We start from the raw sequence: 16,984 nt of genomic DNA, 5'->3' as shown, positions 1-16,984 counted from the left end.
CAGCAGGGCCATGGGGACCCCTGGGGACAGGGCCATGGGGACACTTTGGGCCAGCCACGGGCACGGCAGGGCCATGGGGACATTCTGAGGACACGGTCATGGGACCCTTTGGGGCAGTGACGGGGACGGCAGGGCCATGGGGACCCCCGGGGACAGGGCCATGGGGACACTTCGGGGACAGCAGGGCCATGGGGACCCTTCGGGGATGGCAGGGCCACGGGGACCCCTGGGGACAGAGCCATGGCGTCCCCTCGGGGTTGACAGGACCCCCCTGGGGTCCCCTCAGGGCCACCCCTTCCCAGACCAGGCAGACCTTCCCCCTCCGCCCCCCCCAAGATGGCCGGGCGGCGCCGCCGTCGCTCATCGATGACGCACAACCCCGCGCCGCCCTCTCTCCCCCCCCCCCTCCCTCCTGGAAGGTCGCCGTGCCGCCTCTCCCCTTCCCTCTTCCCCCCGCCACTCCCAAGATGGCGGCGGCGCCGAGCTGGAGACGTCATCAGCAGCGCGCCGCGCGGGTCGGGGAGGGCGGAGGGCGGCGGCGGCGACGCGCAGCGGCCGCTCCGGCGGGGCGAGCGTGCGCGGCGGGGCCGGCGCGGCCCAACATGGCGGCGGCGACGGCGGCAGCGGCGGCGGAGGCGGCGCTGGGACCCCGTTCGCCGCCCCCAAGATGTCGGCGGCGGCCTGGTCGCGCGCGGCGTGACGTAGTCAGGCCCCGCCGCCGGGAGGGGGGCGGGGGAGCGGCCGGAGCGGCGCAGGAGGCGGCGGCGGCGGCGGCGGCGGCGGCGGCGGCAGCGGCGGGACCGGCCGGGCCCCCGGGGGGGGATTTAAAGGGACCATGTCCCCGGCGCGGCGGCTGCTGTGGAGGCCGGAGCCGGGCAGGAGGCGGCGGGGGCGGCGGTTGCAGCAGCGACGCCGCTGAGGAGGAGCAGCCCGGCGGGCCCGGCCCCGGGGGGCCGGCGGGGTGAGTGCCCGGGGAGGGGGGGACCCTGGCCCGGCGGGAGACAAAGCGGAGCCGCTACCGGGGGACCCGCGGCTGGGTCGGGGGGGGAGGCGACGCTGACCCCCTCCCCCCCCCCCCCCCCCCCCCCCCCCCCAATACCGGCCCCGTCCGGGGTGCTGAAACGTGGGGTGGGGGGGACCCGGGCATCCGGGGGGGGACCCGGGGCCTGAGGTAACCGGGAAGGGACCCAGGCGTCCGGGGAGGGGGGGGCGAGGACCCAGGCGGCCCAGGGAGGGCGGGCATGGGGGGGGTGGTGGTGATGGGGGGGGACCCAGGCGTCCGGGTGGGCATGGAGGAGGCGGGGGGGGGGGGGGGGGGCTGTGCCGAGGAGGGGACCCAGGCGTCTGGGGTGGGGGGCGAGGACCCAGGCGGCCCGGGCAGGGCGGGCACGGGGGGGGGGGACCCAGGCGGCCGGGTGGGCGTGGGGAGGGAGAGGGGGGGTCCGTGCCGAGGAGGGGACGCAGGCGTCCGGGACAGGCAGGGGGGTAAGTACAGGCAGGTGCCGGGCAGCGACACCGGGACGCCGGTACCGAGCGGCGCCGGATTCGGCATCCAGCGGCTGCGAACGTGGGGAGAGGACGGATCCGGACCCGCGCTAACGCTTCCCCTCAGCCCTTCCCGTGCCGGTTCGCCTCCACCGCGATCGCCGGTACCGTTCTTGCGCCGGTGGAAGGAGGCCGACCTCTGCCGAGCTCGTTAACCGGGGTTAAACGAGCATCCGGCGATGGGCGACCTCGTAATCTCCACCGGGAGCTTTTCATCTCCCGCTTCCACCGGCCGGAGCGGTGTCGGGGCCGGCGGGGGGCTGTGAAGGCGACGGTGCCGCGGCGTTTCACCCCGTGCTGGGGATTGGCAGCGCCGGTGGGTTCGGTGGCAGGTTTTGGCGCGGTGCCACGGGGCCGGGAACGTTTCCTCTTCCCAAGCAGCTCGATGGTGGGGAGCCGGTCGGAGCCCAGCCGGCGCCACCGCCGTACGGCACGAAGGCGAGAGCGGTGCTGCCATCGCTCGGAGCAGCTTTCGGCTCGTCCTGGCACAGCTCGATGCCACTTGGAGCAGCTTTTGGCTCATCCCGGCATGGCTCGACGCTGGATTTCCCTTCCTGGCACGTCGTTTAGAGGAGCTGGCGCACAAATCGTCTCCGCTCGACACCGCGAAATCTCCCTCCGGCAGCACCGACGACCCCGCAGCCGAATTCCCCGAGGATCCCAGCACCGGCGAAGCCCCGCATCCCGACAAAACCCCTCGGCACAGGATTTGCCGGCTTGTAGCCACGACCGTCGGAGCAGAAATGGAAGAGCTCCCTGGGGCACGCGTCCTTTGCTCATTATGGCTCCGGGATGGTGGGGAAAAAAAAAAAAAGCCACTTTTCTGCTAAACGAGCTCGTTAACGCCGGGGAGGAACGTCGCCGATCGCTTGAGGCTTCCCCGAAGAAGGAGATCATCCGGGATCTCGGCTGGAGTCCTGGGAGCTTTCGGGATCCTCCCCGAATTCCTCCCGTGTCGAAATCCAGAGCGCTTGCTCCCCTTCGGAGTTTTCTTCGTGGCTGCGACGTGTTTTGCGTGTAATCGGCGTCGGCGCGAGCGCGCCGGACCCTGCGCGCTTGGTTGCGGCCCGGGATGGAGCGAGGGAAACCGGTGCCGTCCTCCTGTGTCACGGCTCCGCTCTGCCACGCGAGGAAGAAGAAACCACACGGGGGGGAAAAAACACGCGGCTAGAGTCTGCCCAGTTCAAGCGTGCTGGGAGCGTGCCAGTCCCTGCGAGCTTGGCCGTGACCTGGCATGGAGGAGGAGAAGCCAGTGCTGTCCTCCTACATCGCGACTCTGCTCTGCCAGCGAGGAAAAAAAACAAACACGTGGGGGGAAAAAAAACCACGCAGCCGGAGCCTGCCCGGCTCAAGCACGCTGGGAGCGCGCGGGACCTTGTGCACTTGGCTGTGACCTGGCACAGAGGAGGAAAAAACAGCATTGTCCTCCTGCGTTGTGATTCTGCTCTGCCAGCAAGGGGAGAAAAAAAAAAAAACCCAAACACGTGAGGGGAAAAAATCTGTGGCTAGAGCCTGCCCGGCTCAAGCGCGCCAGGAGCGTGCGGGACCGTGCGCGCTTGGGCGTGACCTGGCACCTGGGAAAAACGGTGCCGTCCTCCTGCGTTGTGGATCCGCTCTGCCCCAGGAGGGAAAAAAAAATCCCCCAAAACACGTGGGGGGAAAAATGCGTACGTGGCTGGAGCCTGCCTGACTCAAGCGTGCCGGACCCGACGCGCTTGGCTGTGACCCGGCATGGAGGGGGAAAATCTGGCGGCCGTTCTCCTGCGCCGTGGCTCCGCTTTGCGGCACGACTCTCCCAGGGAGCAAGAAAACCACGCGAGGGAAAAACACGTGGCCGTTGCCTTGCCTGGCTCAAGCGCGCCAGACCCTGCGCGCTTGGCGATGACCTGGCACGGAAGAGGATAAACCAGTGCCGTCTTCTTGTGCCGTGTCTCCGCTGTGCCGCGTGTCCCTCTGGGGAGGGGGGAATAAAAAAAACCATGCAGGGAAAAAACACGCCGCTGTAGCCTGCCCAGCTCAAGCGTGCCGTGAGCGCGCCGGACCCTGCACGCTTGGTCGTGATCCAATACGAAGGGGGAAAAACCAGTGCTGTTCTGCGGCACGGCTGCGCTCTGCCACAGGTTTCTCCCAGGGAGGGGAAAAAAAAAAAATCGGGGGGGGGGGGGAAAACCACGGGGCCGTAGCCTGCCCGGCTCGAGCGTGCCATGAGCGCGCCGGACCCTGCGTGCTTGGTCGCGATCTGATATGAAGGGGGGAAAAACCGGCACCGTTCTCCTGCGTCGTGGCTCTGCTCTCCCAGCAGAGTAAAAAAGAAAAAAACAAAACCAAACCCACGGCGGGGGTGGGCGGGGGGGGGAACCCACGAAGCCTTTCCTGACTCAAGCGTGCAGCAAGCGCGCGGGGTAACCCACTGCAGAAACTCTGCCGGGAGCCGTTTGGCCTGGGGAAAGGCCCCTTCCTCTTGACTTCCAGGGAAGGCAGCGATTGTCCCCACTTAACCGGTTTAGCATTTAAATTGTCCCAATTCTGCTCCGCCTTTGCATGGCTCTGGGGCGATGGGCTGGGGGAAGGGTTTCCGCAGTCCGGCTCCCACCCTTGAAGCGAGCGGAGGTTGGGAAGCGAGCTTGGGAAGCGAGCGGAGCTTGGGAAAAAGCTTTTTTAAACTTTACGGTAAGGGCTGGGGTCTTTTAGGGCACCGGTGTGGAGCGAGCTGGGGGGGGAAAAAAAAAAAATCTCTTTTTTTGGAGAGCTTGAAAACACCCAAGAGGGTTTTTGGGGAGGATGGTGGGTTTTTAGGGAGCGCCGCCGGCACGGCAGATGGATGGATGCGTGTTTTGGGAAGGATAAAAAGGAAAACTTTTGAAAAATGTGGGGTTTTTTTGGTGAGCAAGGTGGGGGATGCGGCACCGATGTCCCCCCCCTGCGTGCGCCGGCTCGTGTTTGGTTGGGTTTGGGGTTTTGGTGGGTCGAGGTGCCGGTGGGTGATGCTGAGCTCGGTGCTGGGGTGCGGGTGGGGGATTTGGCGTCGTTCCCGGCGCGGGGGTATCGGCACGGCTGCGGTGGGACGCGTTTCGGTGAGGAAAGATTTGGACGGAGCTGGCGAGCGCGGTGCCGAAGGGATGCTGCGGTTTATCGCTGGGGAAAGGAGCCGGCGGTCCCTGAGGGATGCCGGATTCTGTCCCGGAGTTGGCTTGGCTCAAACCCGCATCCCAAAAAACCTGCAATTTTTTTTTAAAAGAAACCCATTCTGTGGGTTTTTTCACCCATTCTCGTCTGGATGGATCCCCCCGGCTTGGGAGCGTGCCGGGGTCTCCGGCCGGGCTGAGGTGCGGCTGCAAATAAAAAGGCAAAACTCTGCGATGGCTTTTCCCCCTGCCAGCTTTGCCGGCACGTTGCCACCACGCACCCGGCACGTTGCCGTGCCTTTTTATTTCCTTGCAGCGGGACGACACGTTTTGGGGCAGCTCCTCGCCGTTTGACGGCACGCCGGCGAACGCTGGGAGAAACGCCGGCACCGTGCCGGCTGCTGGGCTCCGATCTTGCCGGCACTGCGCGATGTGGAGGCTTCTCTGACGCTTCTTGCTGGCACGATGGACGAGCCGCCATGGCACGACGGGAGATGCGGTAAAAAGGGAACGCCGCGCGTGTCTGACCGGATTTAAGCCGGACGGTGGTTAAAGATGATGCCGCGATCCGCCGCTTCCCCCGACAAAATGGTGTGGGGAGAGCGGGCGGCTTCATCCCGGTGGAGCATCCCTCATCCCAGCCCACCGGCACCGAGCCGACACCGCGGCAAACCCCTAAACATCCGCGAATTTGGGGTTTGCTCCCCGAAAACCCTCCGTAGACTCGGGCGAAGCGTCAACGCGGCACCGCTCTTTGGGGTAAGAGCGTCCCACCGGCGCGGCGCGGGCATCGGGTGCCGTGTCGGGGCGACGCCGGTGGAATATCCGTACAAACCGAAGCCAGCTGGAGCAACCGATCCTCACGGAAGAAAGACGCCGGCGCACGGAGCCAACTTTTTTTAATTGAATTTCTATTTTCACTTCTTATTGGCAAACTAACCCACGGCGGCTCCGGGCACCGTTCCCTGGGGAAGCGCCCGGCGCTGGTTGCTTCGGGGCGGGAGAGATTTCAGGGTGGCGTTTTGGGGTGGCCGCCGGGCGTCGGGGTTTGCTCCATCGCTCTCCTCCCTCGGCCCTGGGGCGGGGAAACATCTTGCGCCAGCTCGAATAATTCCCTCTTCATTTGCATTCTTTACCTTGAAGGTATTTATAGTCTCCTCTCTGCCTTCTCCTTCCTTGCCGGGGTAAATTTAGCTCCTTCGCTCTCCTCCTGTGCCTTTATCCTCCGGCGGAGCTGATAAACCCGGCTTTTTAGCGCCTCTTTCCTCCTATTTTTCCCTTCTCCACCCGCCCGGGTCAGGATTTGACCCCGCGTCTCTGCCCCGCAGAGATCGGGATCCTGAGCTCTCTCCTTTCTTTCTCCCAAAGATTGGGGTTTTGCACCCTTTAACCTGCAGCAGCGTCGGGTGGTGGAAGATGTTTTGGGGTGAGGGTTTATTCTTGAGGGGGTTCCGCACGTGGGTGGCCAATACCTGCTTGTCCCCAAGCCCTTCGAGGGGTCCCCAAGCCCTTCGAGGGGTCCCCAAGCCCTTTGAGGGGTCCCCGAACCTTTCAAGGGTCGCCCCAGCACGAAGATACCACTTAGTCCCATCCGCCTGAATTCGTACGGGGGAAGGATGCAGCACGGCATCCCAAAATCCTCCCCCCCACCCCCCCCACCCCCGGTTTTGGGGGGCAGCCACCCCGATTTTGGGGCAGCCGGCGGCGGTGCGGAACTCCCGGGGGTGCAAACGAGCACCTTTCCTAGCGCTGCATCGTGGGGCTTGAATTTTTTGAGGGATAAATAATGAATTTGGGAGCGATTGGGGTTTTTTGGGGAGCGCGTGGCAGAGGATGCTGTTCCCCCGGCAAATCGCAGCCGGGGGGGGGGGGAAGCTCCGTATCGGGGAGCCGCGGCACCTTTTGGGGTCCCGCAACTCCGGCAGGGACCTGGCACCGTGTTGGCTACCGGCAGCGCCAATTTTTGCAAAGGGGAGAGCGATGGGACGCGATGTCTTGCCCGGCTCTGGGACACCGAGAGCTTTGGTGACCACGGCGAGACGCCGAGACCGTTGGGTTTCCCGGCACGGGCAGAGCCGCAACCGTTTCTCCTCCACCGCAGCAAAATCCAGCCTCTTTTCTCATTTTCTCCTCTTTTATCTCTTATTTCTTGTAGATTTTGCCGGCAGTCCCTGGCCGCCAACCCTCCTGAGTGCCGGCGCGGTGTTTTTTTCCGAGTGACACAGCACAATCGGCGAGGGATGGAGAAAGCTGTCCCTAATTTCTCAGAGCGCCAAGGAGATGGAGGCAGAGCCCTGTTAATGACACCGGAGCCAAACAAAGAGACTTTTCCTGCCCTTGAGTGCCCCCAAGGCGAAGAACGAAGAGCCGCTTTCCTTCAAGATGCAAAAAAGCCCCTGGAGAACCCGGCTTTATCTGGGACGTCGGTGGAAACGGAGACGGAGCTCGAGGAAGATGCTTTCTACGCCGCGGATGATCTGGCAATGATGAGCAGGGAGGGGAAGGGACCCTCCGGCGCCGAGCTGCGCCCGTTGCAAGAGGACCCCGACGTCTTCTCGTCCCTCTCCCATCAGGAGCCCGACGTCGCCCTGGAAGCGCACGACGTGGCTGGTAAGTCCCCGGTCGGCGCCATTGGTGTGGCTTCTTGGGGGACGGGGACGCGTCCTGGCGCTTCGTGCGTGCCTGGTGATGCTCGGGTCGATTCGGTCGGTTTGCCCGGTGGTCGCGCCGGGGCGGTTTGCGGTGGGCGATTGCTCTCTTGGCGTTGGAGACGTTCCCCAGCTCTCAGCATCTCGCAGTGAAACGGGAACTGCGGTACGGTGAGAAACACGTGGATTTGGTGGAAGGAGAAACGAGGGTGCGAACGCCGGGCCGGCATCCCCACGCCGCTGCCTGGCTTCAGCACCGCAGACAGGCGCAAAACCTGACGGTGGGTCAAGGCGGTGGCTGTTTGGAGACCTCTCATCCCCCTGGTACGGCGTTGGGACCCCAAACTGACGGTGTCCCCAAACGGGGACACCTTCCCCATCCCCGTGCAAGCTGGTTGTGCTCTACCGCGTGTCGGTGTGGGACCGGTGCTGCGTCGGGAGGGAGCAGATGGGGGTCGCGCCACGGCGGCGGTGACCTGGGTGTTTTTGGTATTGCTGGCGAAGCTGCGGCTGGGCCGAGCAGAGCGAAACCGTTACCACCTGCGCCTCGCTGAATTCCCCTCTTCTCGAAACGGAAACGCTCTTCCAGCTCTGCCGAGGGCGGCTGCGCGCTTGCAGGGCGAAGGCGGCGTCCTCTGCCTCGCCGCTCGGTGCTGCGTGGGTGATGAAGGGCGAGGAGCTCCGGCAAGGACTGGTTGGTCCCCAGGGTTGGTGTGGAGCTATACTGGGATGTCCTCGGCATTGTGAAAACCCTCTGCGTGCTGGATGCTCTTGCAGGGGATGTCCTGCTACGGGGCGGGGGATCTTTGTCACCCGTGGGAGACCTCGTTGGGTCCATCCCTGGCTTGGCTCCGGGAAAAACTCTGCTCCGAGGGCTCTTTGAGCAGGGAGGAATGGGTTGGGTTGGAAGGGACCTTCAAAGATCATCCAGTCCGACCCCTCGCCGTGAGCAGGGACGTCTTCCACCAGATGAGGTTGCTCAAAACCCCGTCCAACCTGACCTTGAGCACTTCCAATGATGGAGCATCCACAACTTCTCTGGGCAACCTGGTCCAGTGTCTCACCACCCTCATCATAAAACATTTCTTCCTTATGTCCAGTCTAAATCTACCCTCTTCCAGTTGAAAACTGTTGCCCCTTGTCCTACAGGTCTCGGTAAAAAGTCTTTCTCCATCTTTGTCGTAAGCCCCATTTATGTATGGAAAGGCCACGAGAAGGTCTCCCCAGAGCCTTCACTTCTCCAGGCTGGATGACCTCAACTCTTATCAGCTTTTCTTCATAGAAGAGGTGCTCCAGCTCTTGGATCATCGTCGTGGCCTCCTCTGAACCCACTCTAACAGGTCCTTCTCCACGGGGCTGCTCTCAATCCCCCAGTTTGTGGTGCTGGGGATTACCCCAACCCAGGTGCAGAACCTTGCATTTGGCCTCGTTGAACTTCGTGAGGTTCACGTCGGCCCACTTCTTGGCTCGTCAAGAAGTCACGTCGGGCCTGTCGGTCCTTCTGGATGACATCCCTTCCCTCAAGGTATCCACTCAGTTTGGTGTCGCCCACAAACTCGCTGAGGGTGCGTTCAATCCCAATGTCCGTGTTGTTGATGGAGATATTAAATAGTATTGGTCCCAGTACGGACCCTTGAGGGACACCACTTGTTACTGGTTTCCGCTTGGACGTTAAGATGTTGACTATGACTCTTTGGACGCAGCTGTCTGGCCAATTCCTTATCTATTGGACGCGGCTGCTGCAAGTTGTCTGTAGATCCCCGGTTGTCCAACGTCTGTCCCCTGTCTGCTTTGGAGGATTAACCCTCTCCTGCCTCAACTTCTCCATCATTTCAATGCCAAACGGTGGCCAGGTGCCTCCACCATCCCGAGTCCTACTTGAACCCCTCCATGCGTTTGCAGCCCTCCTGTCCTTCCCCATCCCCGTGTCCTCACTGGAAAACGAGGTGGGTGGTGGCCACGGATCCCACCACGGCCGGTGATTTGCCTCGTTAATTGTCCCCCGGCTGGTGGGTGGCTTTTTCCCCGGCTGGAAGCAGTAACAGCAGTGGAGTCGCTGGCTGCGATTCTTCTTCAACACCGTGAATGAGTTTGCCCGTCTCCACAAACACCAGTTGACTTAAAACCTTATCTCCTGGTGCAGGCGACCTGTTTGGTGCGTCCCGCTGTTACTTACCCGCCACGAGGTGGGTGGGGAAGGACCACGTTGCATCTGGGAAGCTTTTCAGCTCTCCGTTCCTTCACCGTGGTCTACGGGTGGAATATTAGCTCCAGGGGATGGACACGGGTGTTTAAAGATGGGGTTTAAAGAAGGAGGGAGTTGGTGCCCCAAAAATAGCGAGGGCTGTGTCAGGAGATGGAGAATGTCCCCATCCGGGTGTCCGTCCTGGCTCTGGATGGGTGGTGGGGCTCAGTTGGTATCTTGGGGTGCTTTGGGTGGACCCAGCTCCAGCCCTGCTCACGGGCAGACTTGGATGCAAGCCCCCATCGGTTGAAAAACTCGAGATAAAATGGCCCAAAATGCCCCAAAACGGGCGCCAAGACTGGCACGCCGGTCTGAGGGTCTTGTGGGGTGGGAAGACCCTGCACAAACGCTTGCGGTGCCACCAACCTTGAGGTTTTGGGGCTCTTCTGATGCCTCCAAGAGCGTCATCGCAGCAAAATTATCCCGGCATCTGCCAAGTGCCGCCAATCGTGAGCCGGAGGTGGTTTGGAGCTGCCGGTAGGTTTCTGGAGCCAGGCAGAGGCCACGCTGCTGCCGGGAGGTCAAACGATCACCGGGAGAGATGTTCTCCTGATGAGGGTGGTTTTTGGGGTGTCCCCAGCGTGGAGCATCCCTCCCGAGGAGCGGTGTGTCCCGCTTGCGTGCCGGAGAGCGCCGAGCCGGTGCCAGTGCTGCCGACGGAGGCTGGCACCCCTGAAGGATGGCGGCACGGGAGAAGAGGTGAAAGAAGAAACCCCACGTTGCCGCTCGCCCCGGCGCCGGTGATCGCGGCAAGCGAGCGGCAGCCGGGCTTTGCAGCGCGCCGGCTCGTTAACGGAGGAACGAGCGCCGTGGGCAGCTGCTCTGTTCTGCCCGACTGAGCTTTGAGCCGGCGAGGAGGAAGGAGCCGCTGCCGGGGATTTCCCATCCCCGCTTGTGGTACCTGAACCATCACCCTGTTTTTGGCCGGAGGCACCGTGAGTGATGGGGGCTGGGTGCCACGTCCCACGGGGACCCTTCCTGTGGCTTTTCGGTGGCCTCATCCCCCCTCCTTGCTCTTCGGGGGGGATGCTTCGGGCTGCGCACTGGGGTTTGGTGGGGTTTTTTGGGGGTGCTGTGCTGCCCAAAATTCGGGTAATTCGTCGTTGAGGGCTGGAGATGCTCCAGTCTTCGCCCCCTTCCTATTTTTGGGGCTCCTCCCTGTCCCCCCCCCCGCGGTGAAGGGGGCACGCCGCTTCCCTGTGGGACCCGGTGGGGCAGGATCCGAATCGCCAAGCCTTTATCTCCAAGCTGTGGTTCCCTCCTCGTTTCCCGAATCGCCGCCGCCCTTATCAACCCGCACCCGGGGTTGGTTTTCCTCCCTGTATCGGCGCGGGGATCGGCAGGGCGGTCGGAGCCGCGGCCCATCAACGCGTCGAGCTTTTGCTCCGTTCTTCCTCCCTTGCACCGCTCGTGGCATCGCCTTGGCTTGGGGCTGCCCGGGGAGGGGCTGGTCCCCTCCGTTCCGCCGGTCACCCGGCTGCGTGTCCCCGCTGGCGAGGGAGCACGGGGACGGAGGTTTCACCGGCGGTGAGGGGTCCTGCCGGTGCGTGGGGACGGAGGAGGTTGGAAGGGGGATTTGGTGGCTGGGGGGGGGTGGGGGGGGTTGGGGTTGTGCTTGCAGCTGTACGTGCGGGAGGGACAGCACCCGGCTCCTCCCCACGCTTGGGGATGGCGCCACGAGGTCCCCGACGCGGGGACGTCCTGCTCTGGGATTGCTGTGGAAGTGTGGGGTGCCACAAGGTCCCTGATATGGGGACACCCTGCTCTGGGGATGCTGTGGCAGCGTGGGGTGCCACAAGGTCCCTGATATGGGGACGTCCTGCTCTGGGGATGCTGTGGAAGTGTGGGGTGTCACTATGGTCCCCGATGCAGGGACGTCCTGCTCTGGGATTGCCGTGGCAGCGTGAGGTGTCACAAGGTCCCCGACGTGGGGACGTCCTGCTCTGGGATTGCTGTGGCAGCGTGGGGTGCCACAAGGTCCCCGACGTGGGGATGTCCTGCTCTGGGGATGCTGTGGCAGCGTGGGGAGTCACGAGGTCCCCGATGTGGGGACGTCCTGCTCTGGGATTGCCGTGGCAGCGTGGGGTGTCACAAGGTCCCCAATATGGGGACCTCTTGCTCTGGGATTGCTGTGGCAGCGTGGGGTGCCACAAGGTCCCCGACGTGGGGACGTCCTGCTCTGGGATTGCTGTGGCAGCGTGGAGTGCCACAAGGTCCCCAATATGGGGACGTCCTGCTCTGGGATTGCCGTGGCAGCGTGGGGTGCCACAAGGTCCCCGACGCGGGGACGTCCTGCTCTGGGATTGCCGTGACAGCATGGGGTGCCACAAGGTCCCCAATATGGGGACGTCCTGCTCTGGAGACGCTGTGGCAGTGTGTGATGTCACAAGGTCCCCGATGTGGGGACGTCCTGCTCTGGGATTGCCGTGACAGCATGGGGTGTCACAAGGTCCCCAGTATGGGGACATCTTGCTCTGGGATTGCTGTGGCAGCGTGGGGTGTCACTGTGGTCCCCGATGTGGGGACCTCTTGCTCTGGAGACGCTGTGGCAGTGTGGGGTGCCACAAGGTCCCCAGTATGGGGACGTCCTGCTCTGGGATTGCTGTGGCAGCGTGGGGTGCCACAAGGTCCCCGATGCGGGGACGTCCTGCTCTGGGGATGCTGTGGCAGCGTGGGGAGTCACGAGGTCCCCGACGTGGGGACGTCCTGCTCTGGGATTGCCGTGACAGCATGGGGTGTCACAAGGTCCCCAGTATGGGGACATCTTGCTCTGGGATTGCTGTGGCAGCGTGGGGTGTCACTGTGGTCCCCGATGTGGGGACCTCTTGCTCTGGAGACGCTGTGGCAGTGTGGGGTGCCACAAGGTCCCCAGTATGGGGACGTCCTGCTCTGGGATTGCTGTGGCAGCGTGGGGTGCCACAAGGTCCCCGATGCGGGGACGTCCTGCTCTGGGGATGCTGTGGCAGCGTGGGGAGTCACGAGGTCCCCGACGTGGGGACGTCCTGCTCTGGGATTGCTGTGGCAGCGTGGGGTGTCACAAGGTCCCCAGTATGGGGACATCTTGCTCTGGGATTGCTGTGGCAGCGTGGGGTGTCACTGTGGTCCCCGATGTGGGGACCTCTTGCTCTGGAGACGCTGTGGCAGTGTGAGGTGTCACAAGGTCCCCGATGTGGGGACGTCCTGCTCTGGGATTGCTGTGGCCGCGTGGGGTGTCACTATGGTCCCCGATGTGGGAGGGTCCTGCTCTGGGGATGCTGTGGCAGTGCATGATGTCACCAAGGTCCCCAATGCAGCAGTGTGTGGTGTCACTAAGGTCCCCAATGCAGCAGTGTGCGGTGTCACCAAGGTCCCCGATGCAGCAGTGTGTGGTGTCACGAAGGTCCCTGACACGGGGACATCCTGCTTTGGGGGTGCTGTGGTGGTGTGCGGTGTCACCAAGGTCCCCGATGCAGCAGTGTGTGGTGTCACTAAGGTCCCCAAGATGGGGACATCCTGCTTTGGGGGTACTGTGGCAGTGTGCGGTGTCACCAAGGTCCCCGATGCAGCAGTGTGCGGTGTCACCAAGGTCCCCGATGCAGCAGTGTGTGGTGTCACTAAGGTCCTCGAGACAGGGACATCCTGCTTTGGGGGTGCTGTGGCAGTGTGCGGTGTCACCAAGGTCCCCGATGCAGCAGTGTGCGGTGTCACCAAGGTCCCCGATGCAGCAGTGTGTGGTGTCACGAAGGTCCCTGAGATGGGGACATCCTGCTTTGGGGGTGCTGTGGTGGTGTGCGGTGTCACCAAGGTCCCCGACGCAGCAGTGTGTGGTGTCACTAAGGTCCCTGAGACGGGGACATCCTGCTTTGGGGGTACTGTGGCAGTGCGTGGTGTCACCAAGGTCCCCGATGCAGCAGTGTGTGGTGTCACTAAGGTCCCCGAGATGGGGACATCCTGCTTTGGGGGTGCTGTGGCAGTGTGCGGTGTCACCAAGGTCCCCGATACAGGGACACCCTGCTCTGGGGATGCTGTGACAGTGTGGGGCGTCACTAGGGTCCCCACGGCATCGTGCAGTGCCACGAGGTCCCCAACGCGGGCTCGCCACGCTCTGTGGACGGCAAAGCCCCGTAGCGAGTCGCTGCCACGGGCTCGCATCCCCGCCGCTGACCTCCGTCCAGGAGCTGCCATCTTAATTAACCAAATTAATCGAGGCAAAACGCGCGTTGATTTAACACGAGAAGGGGAGAAGAAAGGAAAAGGCGTTTGCCGTCCTGGCGTGAGATTATCGACCCGAAATCTGCCGTTCCCGGCACCGGAGCTGCCGGATACGTCTTGATTTAACCGAATCTTCTCTTTTACTCCTTAAAATGGGTTGAATCGACGGTACGGGATCCGAGCGAGCTCCTGAGGGTCGGCATCGGGCTCTTCTGCTCCCGGTCGTGTCGGAGATGGGGTTTGGTTTGGTCTCGATGTTCGAACACCCCCGGTGTTGATCCTGGTTCTGCAGGACAGGATTTTATCCGTCGTATATTGGATCGGAAAGCCCAAACCGATGCACGCCGTGAAGTTCGACCGCGCGCCAAAGTGGGACAACTGGGAAAACGCCCAGTTCAGGTATAAACGGTTCACGTGCTTTAGCTAAAAAGGAGCGTTTTCATCCCAAATTGCTTTAATGACCTGCTGCCCACCCGTGATGGGCACCCCGGGGCTTTCCCGTGCTGCAGGCGGTGAAACCCGGCCGCAGCATCGTTTATTCCCAATTCAGTGCTTTTTATGGTTATTTTGATTGCGATTGTGGGGAAGCCGCTCTCGGTTTAGTTCGGGGCCGTTTCTAGCTCTGGGGGGGGGGGGGGGAAAGTAGGTTTTTTTTTTTTTTTTTTTAGGATCCGGGTGACTAAATAAATCCACCGTGTCTTTTATTTTTTTTTTTTTTTTTTTGGAGGCGATATGAAAGGGCTGGCGGAGAACCAGAGCCCGTGGGCTCGTTCGGCACCGTACAGCACCCTGCACCGCCTCGTCCTCTTGCAGGGGGGGTTTCTGGCAGGAGCAAACCCCCCCCCCCCCCCCCCAAAACCCCTCTCACCTTGGGGGGGAATCGCCCCTTTGAGCTCCCCGAAGGCTCCTCAAGCTTTGGCAGCGTCAGGCGGCGGGGAGGTGGAGATAGAGAAGTTTTTACAGACTTTTTTTTTTTTTTTTTCCCCCCCCTGCTTCATTCAAGAAGAGATGATGCCACGGAAAGGAGGTAGGGGAGGCGTTCACGGCGCCGGGGTTTTAATTTATACAGGTCTGACAGCGAGGACAATACCCAAGATGGACTGCATGTGGCAGGGGCTGAGGCTCAGCCTTTGTCCCACCTCCGTGTCCCTTTTATTTCTCCACCTATTTTATTCCCCCTCCTCACTTCTCCTTTCTTTTTAATCCCTTCTTCTGTGTCCCCTCTCCATCCTTCTCCCCTTCCCCCTCCAGCCTTGACTTGCAAGAACTGCTGTTACGGGCCAAGAGCCTCTTTTGATTCATCCCTCCGAGCACCATTAAGGAGCTCTTGAAGTTGAGATCGCTCCTGGGAAAGGCTGATCCCGACGCTCGGAGATCCCCTCCCCTCTCCAGCATCCACGTGCACGATCCGATTATTTTCTCTATCTATTTATCTTTTAATTTTTTTTTTTTTTTATTCCCTGCTGGAATGAAACTCAAGAGCCCACTTGAGCCCAGAGCCACGCATAAGAGCCCGGGGAAGGATGCTCGGAGCTGTGTTTGCCTCCGCTCCCGTCGCCGCCCGATGCCGTCGGGAAATCGAGGGGCAGGACACGGCGTTCCCGGGGCAGAGGTGGGCTCGGCGCCGGCCGCCCACGCAGGGAACGACCCCGGGGGGAAGGCGCTGGCTTGTCCCACCAGCTCAGTGCTCGCCAGTCCCACGGGGCTGTAGGTTGTAGGTATTTTTTTCTTTCCGAATACGCTCTCGGAAAATAATTAAATGGCAGAAATAAGCCGCGGGGTGTGACGGTCACCGGTGCTGCACGTATTGGGAAGTTGTCCCCATCTGCCTCTCCAGCCTGGAGCGGTTTGGGCACGACCCATCCTTGGGTCGGCAGTAATTTGGGTTTTAATTGCCACTGGGGAATAACGATGCTCACCCGCTCAGCCACATCCTCCTCCGCGGTGCCGAGAAGAGTCTGGTTTTGGGGTGCCGCTGCCCGGAGGGTGACGTCTGGCTTAAATTATCTTAAAAAGGGATAATCTCAAGCTGCAGGGCTCCATCCGTGACTCAGTTTCCCCTTGCAACCCTGGCAAAATCCTGCTGCCACGGAGAGAGGGATTTGGGCCGCGTGCTTGACTCTCCCACAAACTGGGGAGAAATCCAGCAGGACTGGGGGCACTGGGAGCTCCGCAGCGTCTCTTTTTGCACGCTCGTGGAGCGTGTCCTCGTAGATGTCCTCAGTCCTGGCCTCTGAGATGTCGCCACCTTCATCGTCGTCACAGCAAAGCTCGTTAGATGCCACAGGGGCTTTTCTCGGGGTGTCCTGCTAAACGGGAGCTGCTCTCCAGGCTGAGCATAAGGTGCCGTGGGGATCTTGTGGGGTGAGGGAATGGCCGGGATGAAATTGCCTGAATTTGGGTCATTTTGGGGTTGGTGGCACAGGTGACAAAGCGCCGTGGGTCGGGCTGGCTCCTGATCCACGTTGCCACGTTATCCAGCTCCCCACCCACCCTGGAGCCTCTCCAGGGGGTGGCTTTCACCCCCAAAACACGCTTATCCTCGCCGTGGGAGGACGGGAGGTGGTGGATGAAGGCTGAACGCCTCTCCAAACCCGCTGCCTTCCTCCGAAAGTCCCGAGTATCCTTTCGGAGGGGATGGGAGCGGGGAAGAGGGAGCGGGGAAGAGGGCAAAGGTGATTTTTTCTTTGCTCGGAAGAGCAAAGTCTGCATGGCGCTTAAATAATCAAACCGCCGTGGAGCGGATGGAGATAAGGAGGAAGCGGCTGGAAAAGCACTGGTGGCAGCTTGGCTGTACGGTAGAAATGGATAAATCCCGGCAGCGGGTGGACGTTGCGGTCCAGGGATGCCCGAGCAGGATCCGCAGCACGTGGCTGGGTGCTGGGCTCAGGTTCCTGCTCGTGCTGGATCGAGCCCTTTGGATGTTGAGGGCTGGAAAAGCCGGGTTTAAGCTGTATGGCATGGTTTTTCCTGGCTCGTGCATCAAGGATTTGGAGACGGAGACGTGCCGGGTAGTTCGCGGGTACAAGGTGTTGCGAAGGGCCGCGTGCGCTGCTAAAATCGGGTTGCGCGCATCAAATAGCGGTGCAAATGGCAAATCTTCGCCGGTTGCTTTGCACGGCCCTGAATCGGGGCGTCGGGTGTTGGACGGAGCCGGGAGGTGGCCCCGAATGGGGCTGTTTGGGTTTTGGATGGAGTTGGTGCACGGCCCCGAATTGGAACGTGGGGTT

The 16,984-nt window shown here is 62.0% G+C and overlaps 1 protein-coding gene across 6 annotated transcripts in view; it reads left to right on the top strand.

The window, feature by feature from the left end:
• Positions 1-595: 595 nt before the first annotated feature.
• Positions 596-16,984, top strand: part of WIZ (WIZ zinc finger) — a 60,576-nt gene continuing 44,187 nt past the window's right edge. For all 6 annotated transcript variants that reach the window (XM_075525946.1, XM_075525945.1, XM_075525949.1 and 3 more), the window contains exons 1-2: positions 596-961; positions 6,826-7,280. In XM_075525946.1, coding sequence (XP_075382061.1) covers positions 603-961; positions 6,826-7,280 — 814 coding nt within the window. In that variant the 5' untranslated portion in view covers positions 596-602. The remainder of the gene's footprint in view (positions 962-6,825; positions 7,281-16,984) is intronic.

The sequence above is a fragment of the Mycteria americana genome, chromosome 28 (genome assembly GCF_035582795.1).
Source record: "Mycteria americana isolate JAX WOST 10 ecotype Jacksonville Zoo and Gardens chromosome 28, USCA_MyAme_1.0, whole genome shotgun sequence".
Lineage (NCBI taxonomy): Eukaryota > Metazoa > Chordata > Aves > Ciconiiformes > Ciconiidae > Mycteria > Mycteria americana.
Note: the sequence above shows the minus strand (reverse complement) of the source record. Positions and strands in the feature narration are given on the sequence as shown.